Source organism: Myxine glutinosa, chromosome 1 (genome assembly GCF_964187855.1).
Source record: "Myxine glutinosa chromosome 1, kmMyxGlut1.1, whole genome shotgun sequence".
NCBI classification, from domain to species: domain Eukaryota; kingdom Metazoa; phylum Chordata; class Myxini; order Myxiniformes; family Myxinidae; genus Myxine; species Myxine glutinosa.
This window is the reverse complement of record NC_136261.1, coordinates 323,929,395-323,949,477: the sequence shown is the minus strand read 5'-3', so window position 1 is coordinate 323,949,477 and position 20,083 is coordinate 323,929,395. Positions and strand designations below refer to the sequence as shown.

Here is a 20,083-nt window from a genome sequence, read left to right as displayed (position 1 = left end):
AGACTAAGACAACGAATGCAAAGAGGAAGGAGAAGAAGACGTACAGAAGAGTAACGGGGTTTATTGTTTACACGCACATAAGCAAAAAGAGCAGTCACGATTATTTACAGGGGACATGAGACGCAGGTGACACAGTGCAAATGACTAGCTTACCTAACAGGCTTAATTAATACCCAGGACAGAACAAACGAAGACACAGACTCACGCGGGGAATTGCAGAGTGGATTGGCTGGAAGGAGGAATGTTCAGCTCGGACCACAAGCTGGAAGGCTTGGCAGGGCGCACAGCAAGCCGGGCCTCGTCAGGCTGGGAGCGAGCAGGGCGACGGCGGCACGCGTATCTCGCTGCACGCGGCCGGGGCTGGTTGTCGCTCCACGTCTCGGGCTCTTTTGGGTCCTCCCCTTCTTTCTCCCAAATCGTCTGACGCGTCTTTCTCTCCTTGCACACTTGTCTCTCTGAAGGTCGTCTCTTTTCAGACTCAGAACTCATCTCCTTGGGGAACGTCCCGCAGCGGGTTATATATGCCCCGCCCCTCAACCTTTGCGAACCTCCTTGATCTTTCTTGCCACACCCTCTCGAAGTCCAACCCCTTGTTTGTGGTTGGTTGAGTGGGGCTTACTCACTCCTCCCCTCTCTGACGAGGTGGGGACCCGCCTTTCTTCCCCAACCCTGCCTCGTGGCCAATGGCGGCTTTGGAGGGGATGTAATTGCCAATCGAGGCTTGGCAATGACGAAAGGGGGGAAATGGAGGTTTTTGGGAATGGGAATGAAGGGAATCTATCTCTTTCACTTGGTGCAATGGAGTGTCATTCTAATGGAAGACAAGGCCTTACTCTAAAACACATAATAAGATATAAGCTACTGAACAAGGGTTTTATCGTGTCCTGCAATGTGGTGTTTATGGAATTAACTACCGAGACGCCCTTTTTATCTTTACACAACTCTGGAGGCAGGAGGGGCCATATCCAACAATGTTACACAACAATTTCCAATACAATACAATAAAAAAAAATGCCATCCTCATATCCGCAACAATATTAATAAACTGTGTTGTGCATTTCTATATATACACAAAGAATTAAGTTAAGCACCCCTACACAACGAATTAAGGTAAGCACCCCCTAATATATATTCTTTGTGTATATGTATACATTGGCATATATTCTAAGGTATGTGAGATCAAATAATGATTGGTATGACATTAGCAATTATCCATTGATGAAATTGAGTGATCAAAGTGAAAAAAAGTGATTGGTTGAGTCAGTGATCCGATCACGTGGGTCCTACACACGTTATTGACGCAAAGATCGCTAGAGGTCTTCTCAGAACAATGACTGTACGTTAGAAAACATAAACGTCATCCACACTGTCCGTGATGGACCTATAGCTCCATACTTAAATTGAGGTGAAAATATGCCTAAAATTCCCAAAAAATTTCACCTTAAATTATTCAGAATAAAATATTGAAAACGGCATGATTGTTATGTTTTTATGTGACCATAATATCACTTCTCCAGAAAATATAGCAATATCATGGGTATATTACACTGTTTTGATGACAACAAACTTGTAATGTGCGAGGTTGTAAAAAAACGGGGGGGGGGGGGGTGCTTAACTTAATTCTTTGTGTATATAATGGAGCAAGTGTTTGTTACTATGTATGTCCGCTTTTCACCCATTGGTTTGACAGTTGACCTGATTCCACCCACAATTGTAACCTGAAATACTTAACCTAAAGTACCCAGAGAACCCTTATGTCATTCAAAGGGCCATGTGGCGAAGTCTTGCTCATGTGACATGGATGTAGTTTCTTCATGTAAGCTTGTAGTAATACCTGGTGTGTTGCTCTGCAAATCCATTCGCTTATACATAGTAAAACAGGATGAAATTGTTTATGTTGTCACATGACCCAGGGTCAGATAACTGTTGAGTATCCTGGATGCTAAGGTATGCACTGTGGGGAGGTTTAGGAAAACCACTTCCACGAAGTGTGTCATACCCCCGATCATGGAGCTGATTGGATATCTCTGACAACCAAACAGATTATACCAACAGAGCAACAAGCTAGAACAATGGATGAAATCAACAGGGCGATGACCAACGCTAACTGCCATGGGAAGCAGAACAAAACTGATGTTTTGCGCATTAACCATTTGTTGGAGCAAAGAAAAGGGCGTTTTTTGTGCTAAGTCAGAAGTTGCATTTTAATATAACTATATAGTCACATGATGTTGTGTTGAGGTGCTCAGCATTATCTTTCTCCCATTTTTATTTTCCTTTAAAAACATTTGTCTTTCCCATGACTTGCACACTGCACTTGAGCCTCTCGTCATACCCCTTCAGCTGCTCCATCTACATAATGTTTCACATTGTACATGGGTAAATAAAAAATATAGGGAATTTTGGTATTAAAATCGTTTTGGAAAATTCCCTTTACTTTTTGATTTACTCTCGCACAATGTGGATCAGGCATGCAGGATGGCCTAGAGGTACACACACTCACCTCTAAGCTGTCTAGCCTGGGTTTGAATCTCAAACCAGCTCTAAACTGCCATCCCACAGTGTTGCAAGCAGGGTGATTCATCAATGTATGTTCTGTCCCTCGGATGGACGTTAAACAGACGTCCCGTCTGCTTGCATTAGTTGGTGAACGTTAAAAATATTGTGGGAATAATTGTGGCCATTAAAGAATAAAAGTCGATACATTATTCTTCTGCTCCAATCGGCTCATCAGATCATGTACATGTAAAAGTGGACATCTCTCTGGCCATTCTCAGAGAGCCTCCTCAGCGTCTATATGTCTGGCATTTCTCTCAAGCCGACTGGCATGGTCTTCAAGCAGCCATCAATCATCTGGACTGGTCTCCCATCTCTGCTGTCTCTGACGTCAACTCATCCTGGGAATTCTTCCAAAGTAAATTGCTCTCTCTCGCATGCACAGATTTATCCCATCTCGTCTTCAGTTGTCATACCCTTCCTCCGATCCATGGTACACTGAATCTTGTGGTGAGGCAGTTGCCCTGAAACAACTTGCCTTTCCCTCATGGAAGGCTAATCCAACTGAAGGCAATCTCCATTCCTTTCACAAAGCTCGGAACAAGTGCGTGTCTACCCTCAGGAGAGCCAGGAAGCACCATCTCTCTACTCTCAAGACAACTCTCAAACCTGTCTGCCTCCTCCAAATCCTGGTGGCGTCTTGTCAAATCTGTTTCTGGTGCTTGTTCCCCTTCCATCCCCTCCCTTACCTCAAATGGCTACACAGCTGACTCCGAACGTGAAAAACCTGAATGCCTCAACTCTGTGTTTGCCTCTAAATCTTGTGTCCCAAACCCATCCCTCTCTGTACCCACCGTACCCAGTCATACCCACTGTTTCTGGACTCTGTGTCCTTCTCTCCCGACAACGTGGAGCAATTTCTGTAAAACCTCGACTCTGATTCTGCAACTGGACCAGGCGGCATCAGCCCACGGGTCCTAAAATCTTGTTCTGCTGCTCTTTCACACCCTCTCTCTGTTCTCTTCACCCTCTCTTTTGCTCAAGGTCATCTGCCGTCTGCTTGGAAATCAGCAAACACTACCATTTTACACAAAAAGGTGCAAAAACAGATCCTTGCAACTAGAGACCAATTGGCCTGCTCCCAATCATCAGCAAGGTCATGGAATCCATCATCACTTCTGACATCAAATCCTTCCTCTTCTCCAATGGCTTGATCTCTGATCATCAATTTGTATTCAGACCAGGTCACTCTATTGTAGACATGTTGCTTCTGCTGTCTCAACAATGGATGGAAGTCCTCAATGCCAAACAGGAAATCAGAGCTGTCTCCCTTGACATATCTCGTGCCTCCAATACGGTCTGGCACCCCGGTCTGCTCACCAAACTCTCCTCTTATGGTATCCATGGAAATCTCCACGCATGGCTTGCAGACTTCCTCTCCGGTCACAGTTAACGTGTGGCCTTGAATGGAATTATTTCATCTCCTCTTCCTGTCCAGCCTGGAGTTCCTCAAGGCAGTGTTCTGGGCTCTGTGCTATTTCTGGTCTTCATCAATGATCTCTCCGACTCTCTGGAAAATCCAATCTCTTTGCTGAACACTCCACTCTCTGCTGCTCCATATCTCAACCCTCAGATCAGCAGACAGCAGCCTCCTCACTCTCTGCAGACCTGGACAAAATCACAAACTGGTCAAACAAGTGGAACATGTCTTTCAATCCCGGCAAATCTCACTCTCTCACTATGTCTCTCCGAAGAGAGAGACAGTCTGGAAAACCCTCCCATCCACTTTCTCAACAATACTCTTGAAGAAGTTCTGTCACTCAAGCTTTTCGGCCTCACTTTCTGCCATGATCTTTCCTGGGAATGCCACATTTCCAAGCTGGCCTCCAAAGCAAGTCACGACTGGGCATCCTCCATCATGGGAAGTCCTTCCTTGGCACCTCTGAGCTCCTCACCACATACAAGCCTTTCATCCACATCTTGATGGAATACTGCTTTCCCCTCTGGGAAAGGCTCCTGCCTCACACATATCTCGGCTTCACGCTGTAGAAACCAAAACTTTCAGAATCATTGGTATCTCCCGCGATGAAGCTGATTCTGAGGGCCTTTCACTCTCTCACCACAGGCAGGTTGGTGGTCTTTCTGTCTTCTAGCGACTCCTCTCCGGCCTAGCTCCCCCAGCTCTTTCTGTGCTCTGTCCCCCAAATATTCCTTCAGGAAGATCCGTCACAGCAACCTTCTTCTGATGAAACTGCCAAAATCAAGACTCTCGGCTCACCTACACTCTTTCATTTGTCTTTTTTCCCACCTCTGAAACAAACTTCCTCACTCTCTTCAATGCCACTCCTCCCTCCAGGTCTTCAAAACAGCTGTTCACCACCATCTCTTATCTTCCCCCATCCACAAAAACATTTGTTTTTGACAAGTATGTCGATTATTCCGGTTTGTGTGTTTGTTTGTCCGCTATACTTGCCTACAGGTCACCATTTTAAACCGATCTTCACGAAACTTCACCAAATGGTAGAGTTTGTGGTCTGACAGAATCCTATATTTTAGGTCAAAAGGTTAAAAGGTCAACATAGGCCAAAGGTCAACCACTTTCTTCAAATTTCTAAAATCCTCAATTTTCATCCAATTGATGTGAAATGTGAATATGATTTACATATCAGCTAACTGAATTCAACCACCAACTATTTTTTGAGATCAACATAGGCCAAAAGGTCAACATAGGCCAAAAGGTCAACACCCGTCTCAAATTTCTAAAATTCTCAATTTTCATCCGAATGAATTGAAATCTGAATACGAATTGTATATCAGCTTACTGAAACCAACCACCAACGATTTTTGAGGTCAACATGGGCCAAAAGGTCAACATAGGCCAAATTTCTAAAATTCTCAATTTTCTCCCATTAACTTAAAATTTGAAGACGATTTGCATATCAGGTCACAGATTTCAACCACCAATATATTTGTGAGGTCAAAAGCCGGTATGCTCTTCTGAGTGCCATTCTACTTTGTTCTCTTTTGCCAACTGTATCTCTTTGAGTGATTTTTCATTCTGTCTGTTTGTCTGTCAATCACCTACAGGTCACAATTTTAAACCGATCTTCACAAAACTTCACCAGATGGTAGAGTTTGTTATTAGGAAGCAGCCAGCCTATTGATTTTGAGGTCAAAGGTCATCTTGAGGTCAAATTTCTAAAATTGCTATTTTTCATCCGATTGACTTGGAAATTGAACAGCATTTGCATATTGAGTCACTAAATAGGGAAACCAACTATTTTTGAGGTCAAAAGGGCAAAAGTCAACTCGAGATCAAACCTTCAAAATTATCAATTCCATTTGAAAAATCATCAATTTTCATCCGATTGACTTGAAAATTAAAGAGCAATTGCACAATGCCTCACTGAATTGGGAAACCTATTTTTGAGGTGAAAAGGTCAAAGGTCAACCCAAGGCCAAACTTCCAAAATCATCCATTTCATCTGAAAAATCATCACTTTCGGCCTATTAACTTGCGATTTAAACAGCAATGACATAGTGCATCACTGAATTGGGAAACCAACTATTTTTGAGTTCAAAGGTTAACTCAAGGTCAAACTTCTAATATAAATTTTCATCTGAAAAATGCATTTTAATCTGATCGACCCGAGCTTTGATCAAGATCGTCAATTATTATCTTAATGAAATGGACAATTCAATGTATCCAACTTTTTTATTTTGGGGAGGGGTGGATTTTGCAAGTATCATGCTCTGCATGACGTCTTCTTGTTTTTCTTTTGGTATTGGATTTCATACTCATTTGGCAGACCTCAAAAGGATGACATGCTTATTCAACCCACCTGGTGTTATTTACCAGCTGACAAGGGCTCAAACTCAAGACTATAAGATCTTAAGCCAGCCACCTTAACTGTTAAGCCAACATCAGGCTAACAAGCATGATGACACAACCTTTGGGAGACATTTGTATAACACGCATTGTACTACTACAAGACAAGAGTCCCTGGTGTTGGACTAGCGGCTAGGGTGTCAGCTTAGGATCCAAGGATCCTGGGTTCGAATCCCGGTCGATCGCTGAATTAACGCCAGGGGGGTTGACTCAGCCTGTCATCCTTCCGAGGTCGGCAAATTGAGTACCAGTACACTGGTAATTCCCTGTTTATCGTAAAAAGGCGACAAACAGGGTTGGCGGCAGGAAGGGCATCCGGCCGTAAAACATTGCTTCAAAAAGGGGACCAAAAAACAACAACAAACCACGGTCCCCGAAAAGGCCAACCCCCGCTTTGCGGGGAAAAATGGCCTCTAAACGGTGGTACTACTACAAGACAAATGTTATATTGCTTGTTTCAATGGTGAGGCACTCTTAGTTTAGTTCCTTTGTCCTCACCTTACTGTCACTAGGCGGACCTGCAGACCAGCAGCCAGAGGCTCAACCTTTCTGGTGGCACCAGCATGCCAGTACATGAGCTTCCTCCAAGCTGCTGCATTGATGATGTCATTCACCATGAGGTCAAGGAGCTGGGCACGCACATGTGAGTGGGATGGTTTATGGAACTATGGAGGTGATTTAACTAGTTGAGGATGATGAGGTTATTTAATGAGAAGGCACAACAACAACAACAACAACAACACCAACAACATGCATTTTAAAGGCCATTTTCCCTGCTAGAGCGGGGGTTAGCCTTGCGGTCCCCATGACAATCTTCTCCATTTTGCCCTATTTTCTGCATCTCTCCTTGTTAACCCCCTTGCCCGCATTTCTTCTTCCACCATCTTTAGCCAAGTCTTTCTCGGTCTTCCCCGTCCTCTGCTTCCTTCTACATTCATTTCCATCACTCTTCTCAACCAGTCACTTTCATCCTTCCTCAACACATGACCAAACCATCTCAACCTGTTCCTCTTCACAGCATCAATCACAGGCTCTATTCCCATAATCTTTCGCAATTCATCATTTGTCTTCCTCTCTCTCAACGATACTCCGCACATCCACCGAACCATTCGCATTTCCACCCTTTCCAACCTTCATTGCTGCTCTACGTTCATTACCCATGTCTCGCTCCCATAAATCATAACACTTCTCACACATGCAACATACACCTTTCCCTTCAGCTTCAACGACACTCCCCTCCTCATCAGCGCGCCACTCAGTTCCCGAAACTTCTTCCATGCACATCTCACTCTGGCAACCGTTGCCGAGTCTGATCCACCTTCTCCATTCAGCATGTCTCCGAGGTAGCAAAATGTTTACACACCTTCCAGCTTCACGCCGTCTCCAAGATCCAACTCAACATTTCCTCCATCTGCAGCTCCCTCTGTGCACACCTTACATTTGAATGTAGCTGCCACACTGGTTAATGACCCTCTCAGACCACTACATTTTTGATGAACCCACTCAGCGCACATTGTACATTGAATGGAGTTCACTCGACACCCTTCCTACACACAACACAGGGCCACTTCCCAGTTCTTTCCACCTCACCACATGCTTTACCACTTGCCATCACCTTCGTCTTTCCGATATTCACCTTCAGACCTTTTGTCTCCATACATTCCTTCCACTTGTTCATCTTTTCCTTCAGTCCATCCATACTTTCTGCAATCAACACCAGATCATCTGCATACAACTCCCATGGTAAACCCTCCTTTACGTTCTGAGCCAGCACCTCCATCACAGCTACAAATAGTAGTGGACTTAGTACCGACCCCTGATGCACTCCCACGTTCATCTCAAACTCACCACTGGTCCCGTCCTTCATCCTTACAGCTGTGCGCGCTCTTTTGTACATTGCCATCACTACTCTGATCAACCATTCCTCCACTCCTAACTTCCTCATTGCCCATGTCAATACTTTGCGTGGAACCCTATCGAATGCTTTCTCCAGACTTACTTTTTCCACATGCGAAATTTGCATTTATGCTTATTTAAATTATACAATGGACTACAAAATGTAAATGTTTCATGATATTTGTTATATTATATCACCTTTATCTATCAATATTGTTGAAATGAAGATCAAATAGCTGTATGTTGAAATATGTTGAAAAAGTCAAAACTTTACATGGGGTGTACTTACTTTTTCACGTAACTGTATACACACACCGTTAAAAGTAAATATTGGCCTTAGACAAATATCTAACGACATGGATTTAATCTCTGCTTGAGAGAATGCCACATAGCTATTTTGGCGGTGCATATGTTAAGAGACCGCTGTTTCGATCGCTGTGGCCGATCTTTACAAGGCTGAAATACGTATCGGGAATGCATCGCGATTGTAAATACGACAGCTCTGAGGCATCTTTGCCTTCGGAGAGAGGTGAGTAGCCTAATTTTGTTTTTTTGTTGTTGTTTTTTCTATACAAGATCGAGGCTCGTGTAAGAGCTAACATTAATCACAAAAAAACAAACGGACACATAAAACGTAATAAAGGGAGTGGGAGACAAGATGGGGAGAGAGAGGGAAGCACACACGTACAACAGCAGAGAACAGGGACATCGGGAGATCTGTGGGAGGGAGAGGGCTTGGGGGGGAAAGAGGCATGGGAAGGGGGGAGGGGGGAGGGGATTAGGAGAGGTATAAAACACATGGACACAGCTAGTACTTCCAGGAAAGAAGTCAGTATTTCAATAAAGTGGATCTGGGGTGCATTAACGGGGGTAGAAAAAAAAGATCAAGGTTTTGGATTGGGGAAGATCAGAGATGGTGGTGAACAGCTGTTTTAAAGACCCAGGAGCACCAGCCCAAAGGGGAAAGCAGTATTCCATTGAGCTGCGGATGAAAGCCTTGTATGTGGCGAGGAGCTCAGGTGTGCCAAGGAAGGACTTCGCACGACGGAGGATGCCCAGTTGGCGACTGCCTTTAGAGGCCAGCCTGGAAATGTGGTTTTCCCAGGAAAGATCATGGCAGATAGTGAGACCCAAAAGCTTGAGTGACAGAACTTCTTGAATTATTAATAAAATTATTCTTCTTGAATGAAGTGGTAATAAATGATCGTAAATTAATTATAATATTCGTGAAGCATCTTTTCTTCGCATCAAAGTTACAATTGTGGGTGGAGTCAGGGCAGCTGTCCAACCAATCAGTGGGAAGGATTGTTACCGACACACATGAACAAGCATATACATAGATTACAAAACAATATCCCTCCTCCCTTCCTTTCCCCAAGGGGTTTTTCTTCCTGAGACAAACTCCTTGTTAAGGCCTATCATGGCGTTTTTACAAGGCTTTCTCATATCAAAAGTAATAACAACAATCTATATATAATGGAGCAAGTGTTTGTATGTATGTCCGCTTTTCAACCATTGTTTGGAAATCTGACCTGACTCCACCCACAATTGTAACCTGAAATACTTAACCTAAAGTACCCAGAGGACCCAAAAGACCCCCCCCCCCCCACCCCTCTTCAACACCCAGAGGACCTACAAGACTGAGAAGACCCCAAGGACCCCAAATACCCCAAGCACCCTAAATACCCCAAAAGACCCTGAGGACCCAAAGGACCCAGAGGAACCAAAAGTCCCCAAAGACTGAAAATATTCCAAAGACCATTAATAACCCTGAAGACCCAAAAAACCCAAAATATCCCAAAGATCCTTGAAGACTCAAAAGGTCAAAAAGACCCAAAGACCCAATGGACCCTAAATACCCTGAAGACCCCAAATACCCCAAAGTCTCTTAAAGTCTCCAAAAATACCCAAAGGGTCTTGGCAGAACCCAAACGCAATTTTTTTTTTTCTGAAAAATCCATTGGCAATCATTAATCACGGTCTAATTTGAAGGGAATATTTTTTTATTTGCCAATTACAAGGTGCCGAAAAAAACCCCTTCGACTGCCGATTTTCGAGTTTGCCAGTGACGTCACATTGTGAACTCACTGTGATCTTGCCAGCGACGGTACATAGAGAAACGGTGCATTGCTAGCTCGAATTTCGATACTGATTGTGGATGATGAAGGGGGAGTGAGGGAGGGGGCGTGTGGGTGGTTGTGGGATATTGTTAGCTAGGGTGACGGTTGACAAGGGATTGTGAGGGGATGGTGGAGGAGGAGGAGGAGGGGGAGGAGGAGGAGGAGGAGGAGGAGGAGGAGGAGGAGGAGGAGGAGGAGGAGGAGGAGGAGGAGGAGGAGGAGGAGGAGGAGGAGGAGGAGGAGGAGGAGGAGGAGGAGGAGGAGGAGGAGGAGGAGGAGGAGGAGGAGGAGGAGGAGGAGGAGGAGGAGGAGGAGGAGGAGGAGGAGGAGGAGGAGGAGGAGGAGGAGGAGGAGGAGGAGGAGGAGGAGGGAGGAGGAGGAGGAGGAGGAGTGAGGAGGAGGAGGAGGAGGGAGGAGGAGGAGGAGGAGGAGGAGGAGGAGGAGGAGGAGGAGGAGGAGGAGGAGGAGGAGGAGGAGGAGGAGGAGGAGGAGGAGGAGGAGGAGGAGGTGGAGGAGGAGGAGGAGGAGGAGGAGGAGTGAGGAGGAGGAGGAGGAGGAGGAGGAGGAGGAGGAGGAGGAGGAGGAGTGAGGAGGAGGAGGAGGAGGAGGAGGAGGAGGAGGAGTGAGGAGGAGGAGGAGGAGGAGGAGGAGGAGGAGGAGGAGGGTATTGTTAGCTAGGGTGACGGTTGAAGAGGGATTGTGGTGGTAGGGGTGTGGTTGTTATGGGTATTGTTAGGTAGGGTGATGCTTGATGAGGGGGTGGTGGAGTGGGGTGAAGGGTGCGGGGTGGTTGTGGGTATTGTTAGCTAGGGTGGCGTTAGATGTTTTGTTTTTTTCTGGAAAATTGAGATACCTCAAAAACTAAGGCTACCTAAGTTCAACAGAAATCAGCAAGAGCAATATTACCAAAGGAAATCAGCAAGAAATCCAAGTCAAAGCAGTTGTGTCAGCAGAAAATATCCGATGGCAGAAAAATGTTTTGCACGCTTGGAACAAGGGAGGGCACTCAGCTAGTAATGATAATAGCATAATATTGATGTTATTACAAAACAATAACCCCACTCGCTTCCGTGGGGAGTGGGTGTGCTCGTTGATTACAAAAGGGTCTGTGTACAAAATCCTTCGATACCTGGTCTTTTATCCTGAAAACCAGCAACTCTGGTTATCAAGCTGTCTAGCATCACGAGAAGGATTTGTTTTTAAATATCGGCCATATCAGTGCCATCATTGGCCGATGCCGCCAACCTCAATGTCAGATATCAGCTGATATTTCGGTAAACCACTAGTTTTGATCATACAATTATTATATTATTGCACTTACTAGTGGGGTCACCCGTGGGAATCCCACGGGCATGGATGTGTGTGACAATTTCTACATATTGAGTTAGATGCTGCACCTGCACATGCAGTTTCACAATAACACACACACGCACACACACGCACACACGCGCACACACACACACCAAGGGCACTCATTGAAAATGAGGATGACATGCTCACATGCGACCTGATGATTCCATCGAGCGTGAACATAGAAAACAAAGCATTGCGTCCGGACATTGTACTCAGGAACAAAAAGGAAAAGACAGCATTGCTGATCGAGATATCAGTACACAGCGATTTTGGCCTAAACATCCCAGAAATCAAGAAAATGACCAAATACCAGGACCTCAAAAATGAGGTCTGGAGATCTTGGAAGCGGAAGAACATTGAAATTGTACCAGTAATAATTGGAGCAACAGGAATGATAAAGAAGAACCTCACAGATTTTGAAAACCATCCCCGGGAATATTACCACAAATTAACTAAAACTGGAGGCAATCTGGGGTTCGGTGACGATCCTGAAAAGAGCCCTTGGATACGTTGGGTCTTGGAGGACTCTGTTCCACCTCCTGAAACCCGCAAATAGAGATAACACACACACACACACACACACACACACACACACACACACACACACACACACACACACACACACACACACACACACACACTGGTCAATTAAAATGTCTATCCACATGACGCCTCATCACACATTAGTCTCATCACTTTCGTGGTGTTTGTCTTTATTAAGCCTGCCCCTACAGGATAGGGGGAGGCTTATTGCTGTTGTAGGGTTTGTTTCTACAATTGGTGCCCCCAATTTTTAATGGTTCCACAGAGTTCCTTAGACCCCGAGGAATACTAAAGCAAATTTTTTTTTTTTTTTTTTTTACTTCCGCCACCTCATGTGTATGGAGGTTATGTTTTCACCCCTGTCTGTTTGTCTGTGAACAGGATATGTCGTCAAACAGTTGTGGATGGATTCGGACGTATATTGGTGGACGGTTTGGGTGTATATCACAAGGACGAATCAATTCAATTTTGGTGAAGCTCCAAATCCGGATAGGATAATTTTTTTAATTCTTTAAGTGATTCTTCACCATTGAGTGATAGCTCCAAAAACAATATATAGCATGATTTCTCAAAAGGCTGTGGACAGATTCAAGCGAAACTTTGTGGATTAGTTGGGCAGGTGACAATAACAAGCCAATTCGATTTTGGAAGTCCATATCCTGATCCGGCCTGTCAGTGGGATATAAAACGTAAATGGTTCAGACTGGTAGAGGTATACGCTCTACCGAGTGCTGTTCTTGTGTTTTCCTGCACTCACAATTTCTAAAATTTCCAAGCTGTATCTCAGATCCGGCTGGGACTTTCTGAATTAAATTTTGAACCAATAAATGAGATTAGAAAGTATTGTCGTGTTCCTGGTGATTAAAATCTTCCAAGAAAACGGATTTCCGAACGAGCTTTAACTCCGAGGCGTTCAGTCAAAATATAGCGGATAATACACGTGGGGGAGGTGGGGGTGGAGGGGGGGGGGGGGGGGAGTGAGAAACCGAAGAGCGCTTACCTTCACGGATCCCACCGGCAGTCCTCAAACCTGCAATAATTCATTCAACCGACACAGGTGTAAAATGTACAAGAAAATGCCGGCTTTATTAACCAAAAATGCTGGTAACAAAGAAAATGCACAGTAAATGAAACTATATCCCTAAATTGGAGCGCCCCCACACAGATTCGTATACAGACAAAGGATAAAATAATTCGAAAATAAATATGCGTTGTTTGTGGCACTTAACTCAAATTGGCTGGGGTGTCTCATCAGGAATCGTCAAGATTGTCTGAGGCCCTGGCGTCTTTGGCGCGAAAACGCACTTGTTGGCGCTAAGTAGGCCTCCCGCTCGGCCCGCTCACTCCTGGCTCTGCATGTGAAGCGAACGGCCTTGGTGTGCAGCTCGCTCTTCCAGCTGCGCCTGTCCTCACGGAAAACCGCAGTTCCCGGCCCGCAGTTCTGCCTCCTTACGACCACTATCAAGTTGTCCTCCTCATGACCACCAGCAAGATCTCAGAACACAGCCGTTCGCGATGAAGCTTCCTTGTGCAAGAGCAATAGCAACCGTTCGCTATGGGGTCGAGAACGAGAAGAACGAAGAGAACGTCGATGCTGAGGGAGAGATGAAATGTCGATGCTGAGAGAGAGCTTTTCGGTGACCGTTCACCAACAAAGTCCAGACCCAAGAGAGAAAATGTCCGCCGCTTCAACTATTTTGTCCTTGAGGCTCTGACGTCATCCGTGCCTGCTTCACCAATCCCATAGTCCTATCTTGCCAGTCTTTGTGCCAATCAAATCCCGGCCCAATCACTGCCCTTTGAGGCGTGGCTCATGGCCCTGCCTGTGCCAGTGCGCTCACCAAGTCGGTGTTATCAGCGGTAGTGCTTGATGCCTGGTTTCCGGTTGGTTTTTAATTAGTGTGGTTAATGGCCAATTTCTTACTAGGTGTGTGTAGTGCAGTGTCATAAGGAACACAGAAAAAGATTACAGAGGCAATTACAAACAGGGAATTAATTACCCATAATCTCTCGCTAATTAACAAGCCCCACCCCTCTGATGGGGACGAAGATGCAAGCTCACCCGACATCCGGTCTACACAAATTTCCTACTTGTGATACATCAAGGTTTCTTCTTCTTCACGACAGTCGGAGCACACTACCGATGCAATCTACCTGGACTAAGGTATCCCTATCCCCCACAAACGTAACTATGCAGGGTTGCCATGTTTTTTACCTTGATGTAATTTTTCAGGTCATGACCCAATTATAGACATTTTAAACATTTTTCACCATAACTCGACCAAGGTCTGTCAGGTCAGAATGAAATTGCCCGCTCTCGATAGCCTAGATCAAGGCATATTTATGCTTAATTTACACTGTACTCTTCTGGGTTAAAGGTCAAGGTGAAATGGAAATCTGAATAAAATAACGTGTTTTTTTGTCGTCACTCAAATTCGCCAATGCAGGATTTCAAAGACAGCTTGGCCTTCCAAAATGTTATTGCATCATAATAGTGGACCTGCACTGAAGTTGTGCACCTGATATTTGTTTTGTGTCTTTGACCTACTTTTTTCGGATTGTGACCTAAGTAACAAAAACATATTTTTGAGCACGACTTGATTACTTTTCCTTGGATTTTCATGATGTTGAGTTTTATGGATTGGTTATAGATGGGGACACCTTTTTTTAATTTACACACTATTCCTAAATGTTGAAGGTCGAGGTCATATGGCGGTCCGAAAAAAAAAGCCATAATTGGATCATGGGTCAAGGGTAAGCAGTGAGAGGCTAACCCTTGGCAATCGCTTTGTGATCGCAGATAACTCTTTAATTGTCAACTTTTTTTGTATTTTTTTTTCACGGGCATGTTGTAAATAATGATGAGAAATCTTGTCCTGATCTGTAATTGACTTGGTGGCCGTGAAAGGCTCTTGTGAGGTGGAATAGTCAACGCATTTTCAAATGTTTGTCGAAACAAGTACAGAAGTCCAGGCGGTCCAGCTAAACCATTGCTTTGGAAAACACCAAGAGTTAAGTTTTAATTCATCAATCCTTCACAATTATTTTTGAATCTTACAGTAACCATGCAATTATTTTTGAATCTTACAGTAACCATGCAATTCTTTTTTAATCCCTCATTGGGTAGATTGATTTTGATCCCGTGCGTTTTTGAGATTATTGTAATGTCTAAATCCAATGACTATCTTGGAATGTTGCTTGTGAAATGCTGATTTATATTATTGAGTTTGAAAGAAATGTCGAACTTATATCTTCTTCTTCTATTCTTCTTCATATATATATATATATACAGGGTGAGTCAAAAGTTGCGCCCGATTTCTGTTGATATATATATATATATTTCTGTCAGTTGATTGTTTGTTTGCCATTTGTATTGCAGTGTATAAGAAGGTATAAATAAATGAATGACATGTTTATCTAACCATTTATTCGGGGGAAAATTATTACGGAAGTGTACCAAGCTGTTTTACTTGCAATTTTCAAAGTGCCCTCCCTCGTGATCGATGCATAATTGCAGCAGAGCAGGCACAGAGTGGCACACACGCTTGCAGAGTTCGATATCAATTTCCTCAAACTTTGCAGTGATTTGAGCCTTCAATTCCTGAATGGTACGAGGCTTTTCACGATAAACAAGGTCTTTCATGAGCCCCCAAAGAAAGAAATCTGGAGGTGTAAGGTCTGGAGAGCGTTATAAGGAGTCTTAAGCGTTATAAGGAGCGTTATAAGTAAGCGTCTGGGGAGTGTAAGGTCTAAATGGTTAGATAAACATGTCATTCATTTATTTATACCTTCTTGTACACTGTAATACAAATGTCAAACAAACATTCAACTGACAGAAATATATATATACATATAAACAGAAATTGGGCGCTACTTTTGACTCACCATATATATATATATATATATATATATATATATATATATATATATATATATATATATATATATATATATATATACATATCATTTATTCTTCTTCTTTATTAGCTTATATATTCTTTATTTTTGTGTTTTTCTTTTGCTATGCTAAAGAAATGATAAATGTTATGATTACTCTTTGGCAGTTTGGTGTGTGCTGTGAGTTACACGACGCAGGCTGGTGAAAAGATGTATTTCCGGAAGTTCTTCAAATTTCAGGTTTCTTTCCCATTGATTTCCTATACTTGAGCACATAATTTATTTGTTTCATCCAGATGGACAGATTCCGATATTTGTGGATTTCCACTTTTAATTGTTTTCTTTAATTGATGTTTGAATTTATCAAATAAAAGAATATCAAATAACGGACACCTGCAAAATGATGAATAAAACTAAAATAACATTAAATATTTTAAATTCCTATTTTTTTTTTTCTTCACTAATACTAATGTATCTCTTCATTGTTTGCTGTCATCACTTCATTGGGAAATTACTTTAATGTACAAATGTCATGTTTGTAAAAATGTATTGTGCAGGTCCTCAAACCTTTGGAGGTTAAAACGAAGTTCTACAATGCAGGGGTGAGTGCTTAGTTTACAATTAAAGAATGTTTTCATTTTCATTACATATCTTCTTCTTTATTATTGTTTTTTTTGGTATGCTAAATTTTAAATGTCATGGCCATTGAAGTATAGTTGGATTGGGGATACCTTGTTTACAGTGTTGTATTGTTGAAGTGGGATATTTTCTGTTTTGATATGAGTCTTCCTTATTCCTTGAAATCAAATGTTTCAAACTTGCTGATATAAAATCATCGATTTGAACTTCATAACATTGAAACTATTTCACCCCAAAGACTGGCGCACATTAACAAAACTTGTTTCAGAAGTTATAGAGATACTATTTCAATACTACTTCACATTGGTATGCACCACAGAAAATTTGAGGAATGCACGTCTTCATAGGTTGTTGTAGCCTTCGTTCATTCAACAGTAAATTAAAAATCAAGGCATTTCGACTTGTGCTGCAAACGGTAAGTCCTCGCCAGATTTTTCTTATATAACGTCTTTGATCTGACCGGGATCCTTCTGCCAAAGTTTATTCATGGCTGAATGAGTTTGTGCTTTGTATGGGCAGAGGAATTTTAACCACTGATGGAGCCAGGTACCAGTAATGAAGTCTTAACTCTCAAATGCAAGGTCAATGAAGTTATTCCGCTGACTAAAGATAGTGTCGCGTTCCCGGGGTGAACACCCCTGGGGACGGATTAGTCGAGCAAGCTTAACACTCCGAGGCATTCAGTCAATGATGACAGAGTTAATACGTGCGGGGGAAATGAGGCAGCGAAGAGTAACGAGGCTCTTACCTTCACGGACCCCACTGGACGTCTTCAACCCTGTAATAATAAATTTAACCAGCACGGAATTGTAATACAAAAATACCAGCTTTATTGAAAGAAATCTGGTGTCTGGATCCCTGGATCTGGATCCCTGATCTGGATCCCTGATCCCTGATCTGGAATCTGGATCCCTGGTGTTGGGCTAGCGGATCCCTGATCCCTGATCTGGAATCTGGATCCCTGGTGTTGGGCTAGTGGCTAGGGTGCCGGCTTAGGATCCTAGGATCCTGGGTTCGAATCTCGGTCGATCGCCGAATTAATGCCAGGGGGGTTGACTCAGCCTGTCATCCTTCCGAGGTCGGCTAATTGAGTACCAGTTCACTGGTAATTCCCTGTTTGTCGTTGAAGGCGGCAAAAAGGGTTGGCGTCAGGAAGGGCATCCGGCCGTAAAACATTGCTTCAAAAAGGGGACCAAAAAAAAAAAAAACCAAAAAAAAAACAACAACTACCACGGTCCCCGAAAAGGCCAACCCCCCGCTTTGCGGGGAAAAATGGCCTCTAAACGGTGGTATTGAAAGAAATGCCACAAAAAAAGAAGGCTAAAGAGTAGATCTTCTAGATCCTCGATCTTCACACTGGAGTAGATCCTCGAACCCCTAATATTCCTAAATGGAGCGCCCCCACACAGACTCGTATACAACACAAGGGGAAATATAAAAGAACGAAAGTAAAAATGTAGTGTACTTAGCTCCGAGCGGCTCTTGAACCCTGCTGGGAATCGTCACAGATCCCGAGTGGGAAAACACAGGCCTCCGTGCACAGTTCTTTCCTCTAGCCGCCGAGCGTGAAGTGAGCATGCCGCGCCCGTCCACTCGCCATCTGCTCCACACAGCACCCAGACGACGCACCGACGTCTCTCCGGTTCACTCAGCACAGCCCTCGGTCGTGTCACAAAGCTACGGCCAAGCGCACCAGTGTCCTTGAGCTGTGGCCGCCCCTCCTCACGATCGTCCAAACCGCCCACTGTCCCTCGCTCAAGAGCGCTATAAAATGTGACTGGTCGTGAAGACTGCCCCAACGCAAGAGAAAGTAACTATTGACCGTTCGCTATGGAGGCCAGCCCAGAGAGAGAGAGAAAATGTCGGGACACGACTGCTCGCCACCAAAGCCAGGACCCAAGAAAAAAGAGGCAGAAAATGTCGGAACACAGTCTTTTGTTCGCAGTGCTCTTATGTCGTCCAACGCCGCCCGCGCCTACTCCAACCAGCGAGTCCATCTCCTCATTCAATGACTGTCCTAACCAATCACTGCTCTTCGGGGCATGGTCTCACGGACCTGCCTACTTGATGTGGCGGCTGTGGCACCAGCGGTAGTTGAATAATGTCCTGTTATGGTTACTTTTATTTGGTGTTTATTTGCCTGCCGATTGTCTGGCTATATGTGTGTGTGCTGCATTGTCATAAGGAACAAGGAGAAAAGTACAGAGGTGATTACATACAGGGGATTTACCATTAATCCCCAACTAATTAACATAACCCCACTCCTTGTCACGGGAACAAAGATACACTCTTCCACGACAAACGGTCTAATGGATTCCTACTTCCACAAGGGGTTTCCTCTTCTTCATCGTGACATTTGGAGCATGGGTGTGGGACCATATAGTCCTTTGGGTGGGGAGGGATATTGTTTTGTAATAACATTCATATTATGCTATTATCATTAATGTTGTTATTACTTTTGTTATTAGAAATGGCCTTGGGGAAAACACCACGCAAAATGCCATGAAAAACGCCATTGAAGCGTCAGGGTCATGTTGTTAACCATGGTGGGGTATATAAACTCGAGTAGATCTTCGTTCAGGTGTATTCGTCGACACGATAAGCAGAAATTTCCTCACGGATGTCAGCATTCCTCCAAATTACTTTCAGTTTTAGTGTTAAACAGCGCTAGTGACTCTTTAAAAAGGTAATCATATGTGTTTGTGTTTTATAATATTTTTTTAACTTCTGGTAAAGGTTTTCCATGACACGCCATGATAAGCTATTTTAATACGGCTATACATCTCACCATACAATCCCCTTGGTGGGGGAAAACCCCTTTGGGTTGGGAGAGGGGGAGGGGATGTGAAAGTTAAATCGCTACAACCTCCATGGTGTAACACCATAGTTTCCCCTATCAAGTTTGGTTGCAATTGAATGAGTAACAACCGAATGTATCTCCGTCCAATAGACAGATAGACAGACACCAAATTGCATATTTTAGTATATTGACGCTGCCCCCCTGCTCCTCCTGTGAGTTTCTCACAGAATATTCTCTGAGGGTGCAACAAAACTTGATGCCACATAAATAAAATAAATTCACCATGTCAGGCCTATTATGTGCAGATGTTTGTGGCTTCAGTGACTGTAGGAATATTGCTGGCTGGACGATAAGCCTGATACTGTTGAGAGATGAGTTGCGATGAATCTGGAGATCAGGTGTCATGCCACTCATTCATGTGATATGGCAAAAGTTGCTAAAAAATGTTGT

The 20,083-nt window shown here is 43.8% G+C and overlaps 1 protein-coding gene across 2 annotated transcripts in view; it reads left to right on the top strand.

The window, feature by feature from the left end:
• Positions 1-20,083, top strand: part of TRAPPC13 (trafficking protein particle complex subunit 13) — an 82,901-nt gene that overhangs the window by 21,197 nt on the left and 41,621 nt on the right. For both annotated transcript variants that reach the window (XM_068096700.2, XM_068096708.2), the window contains exons 5-7: positions 6,898-7,028; positions 16,362-16,434; positions 16,752-16,796. In XM_068096700.2, the coding sequence (XP_067952801.1) occupies positions 6,898-7,028; positions 16,362-16,434; positions 16,752-16,796 (249 nt within the window). The remainder of the gene's footprint in view (positions 1-6,897; positions 7,029-16,361; positions 16,435-16,751; positions 16,797-20,083) is intronic.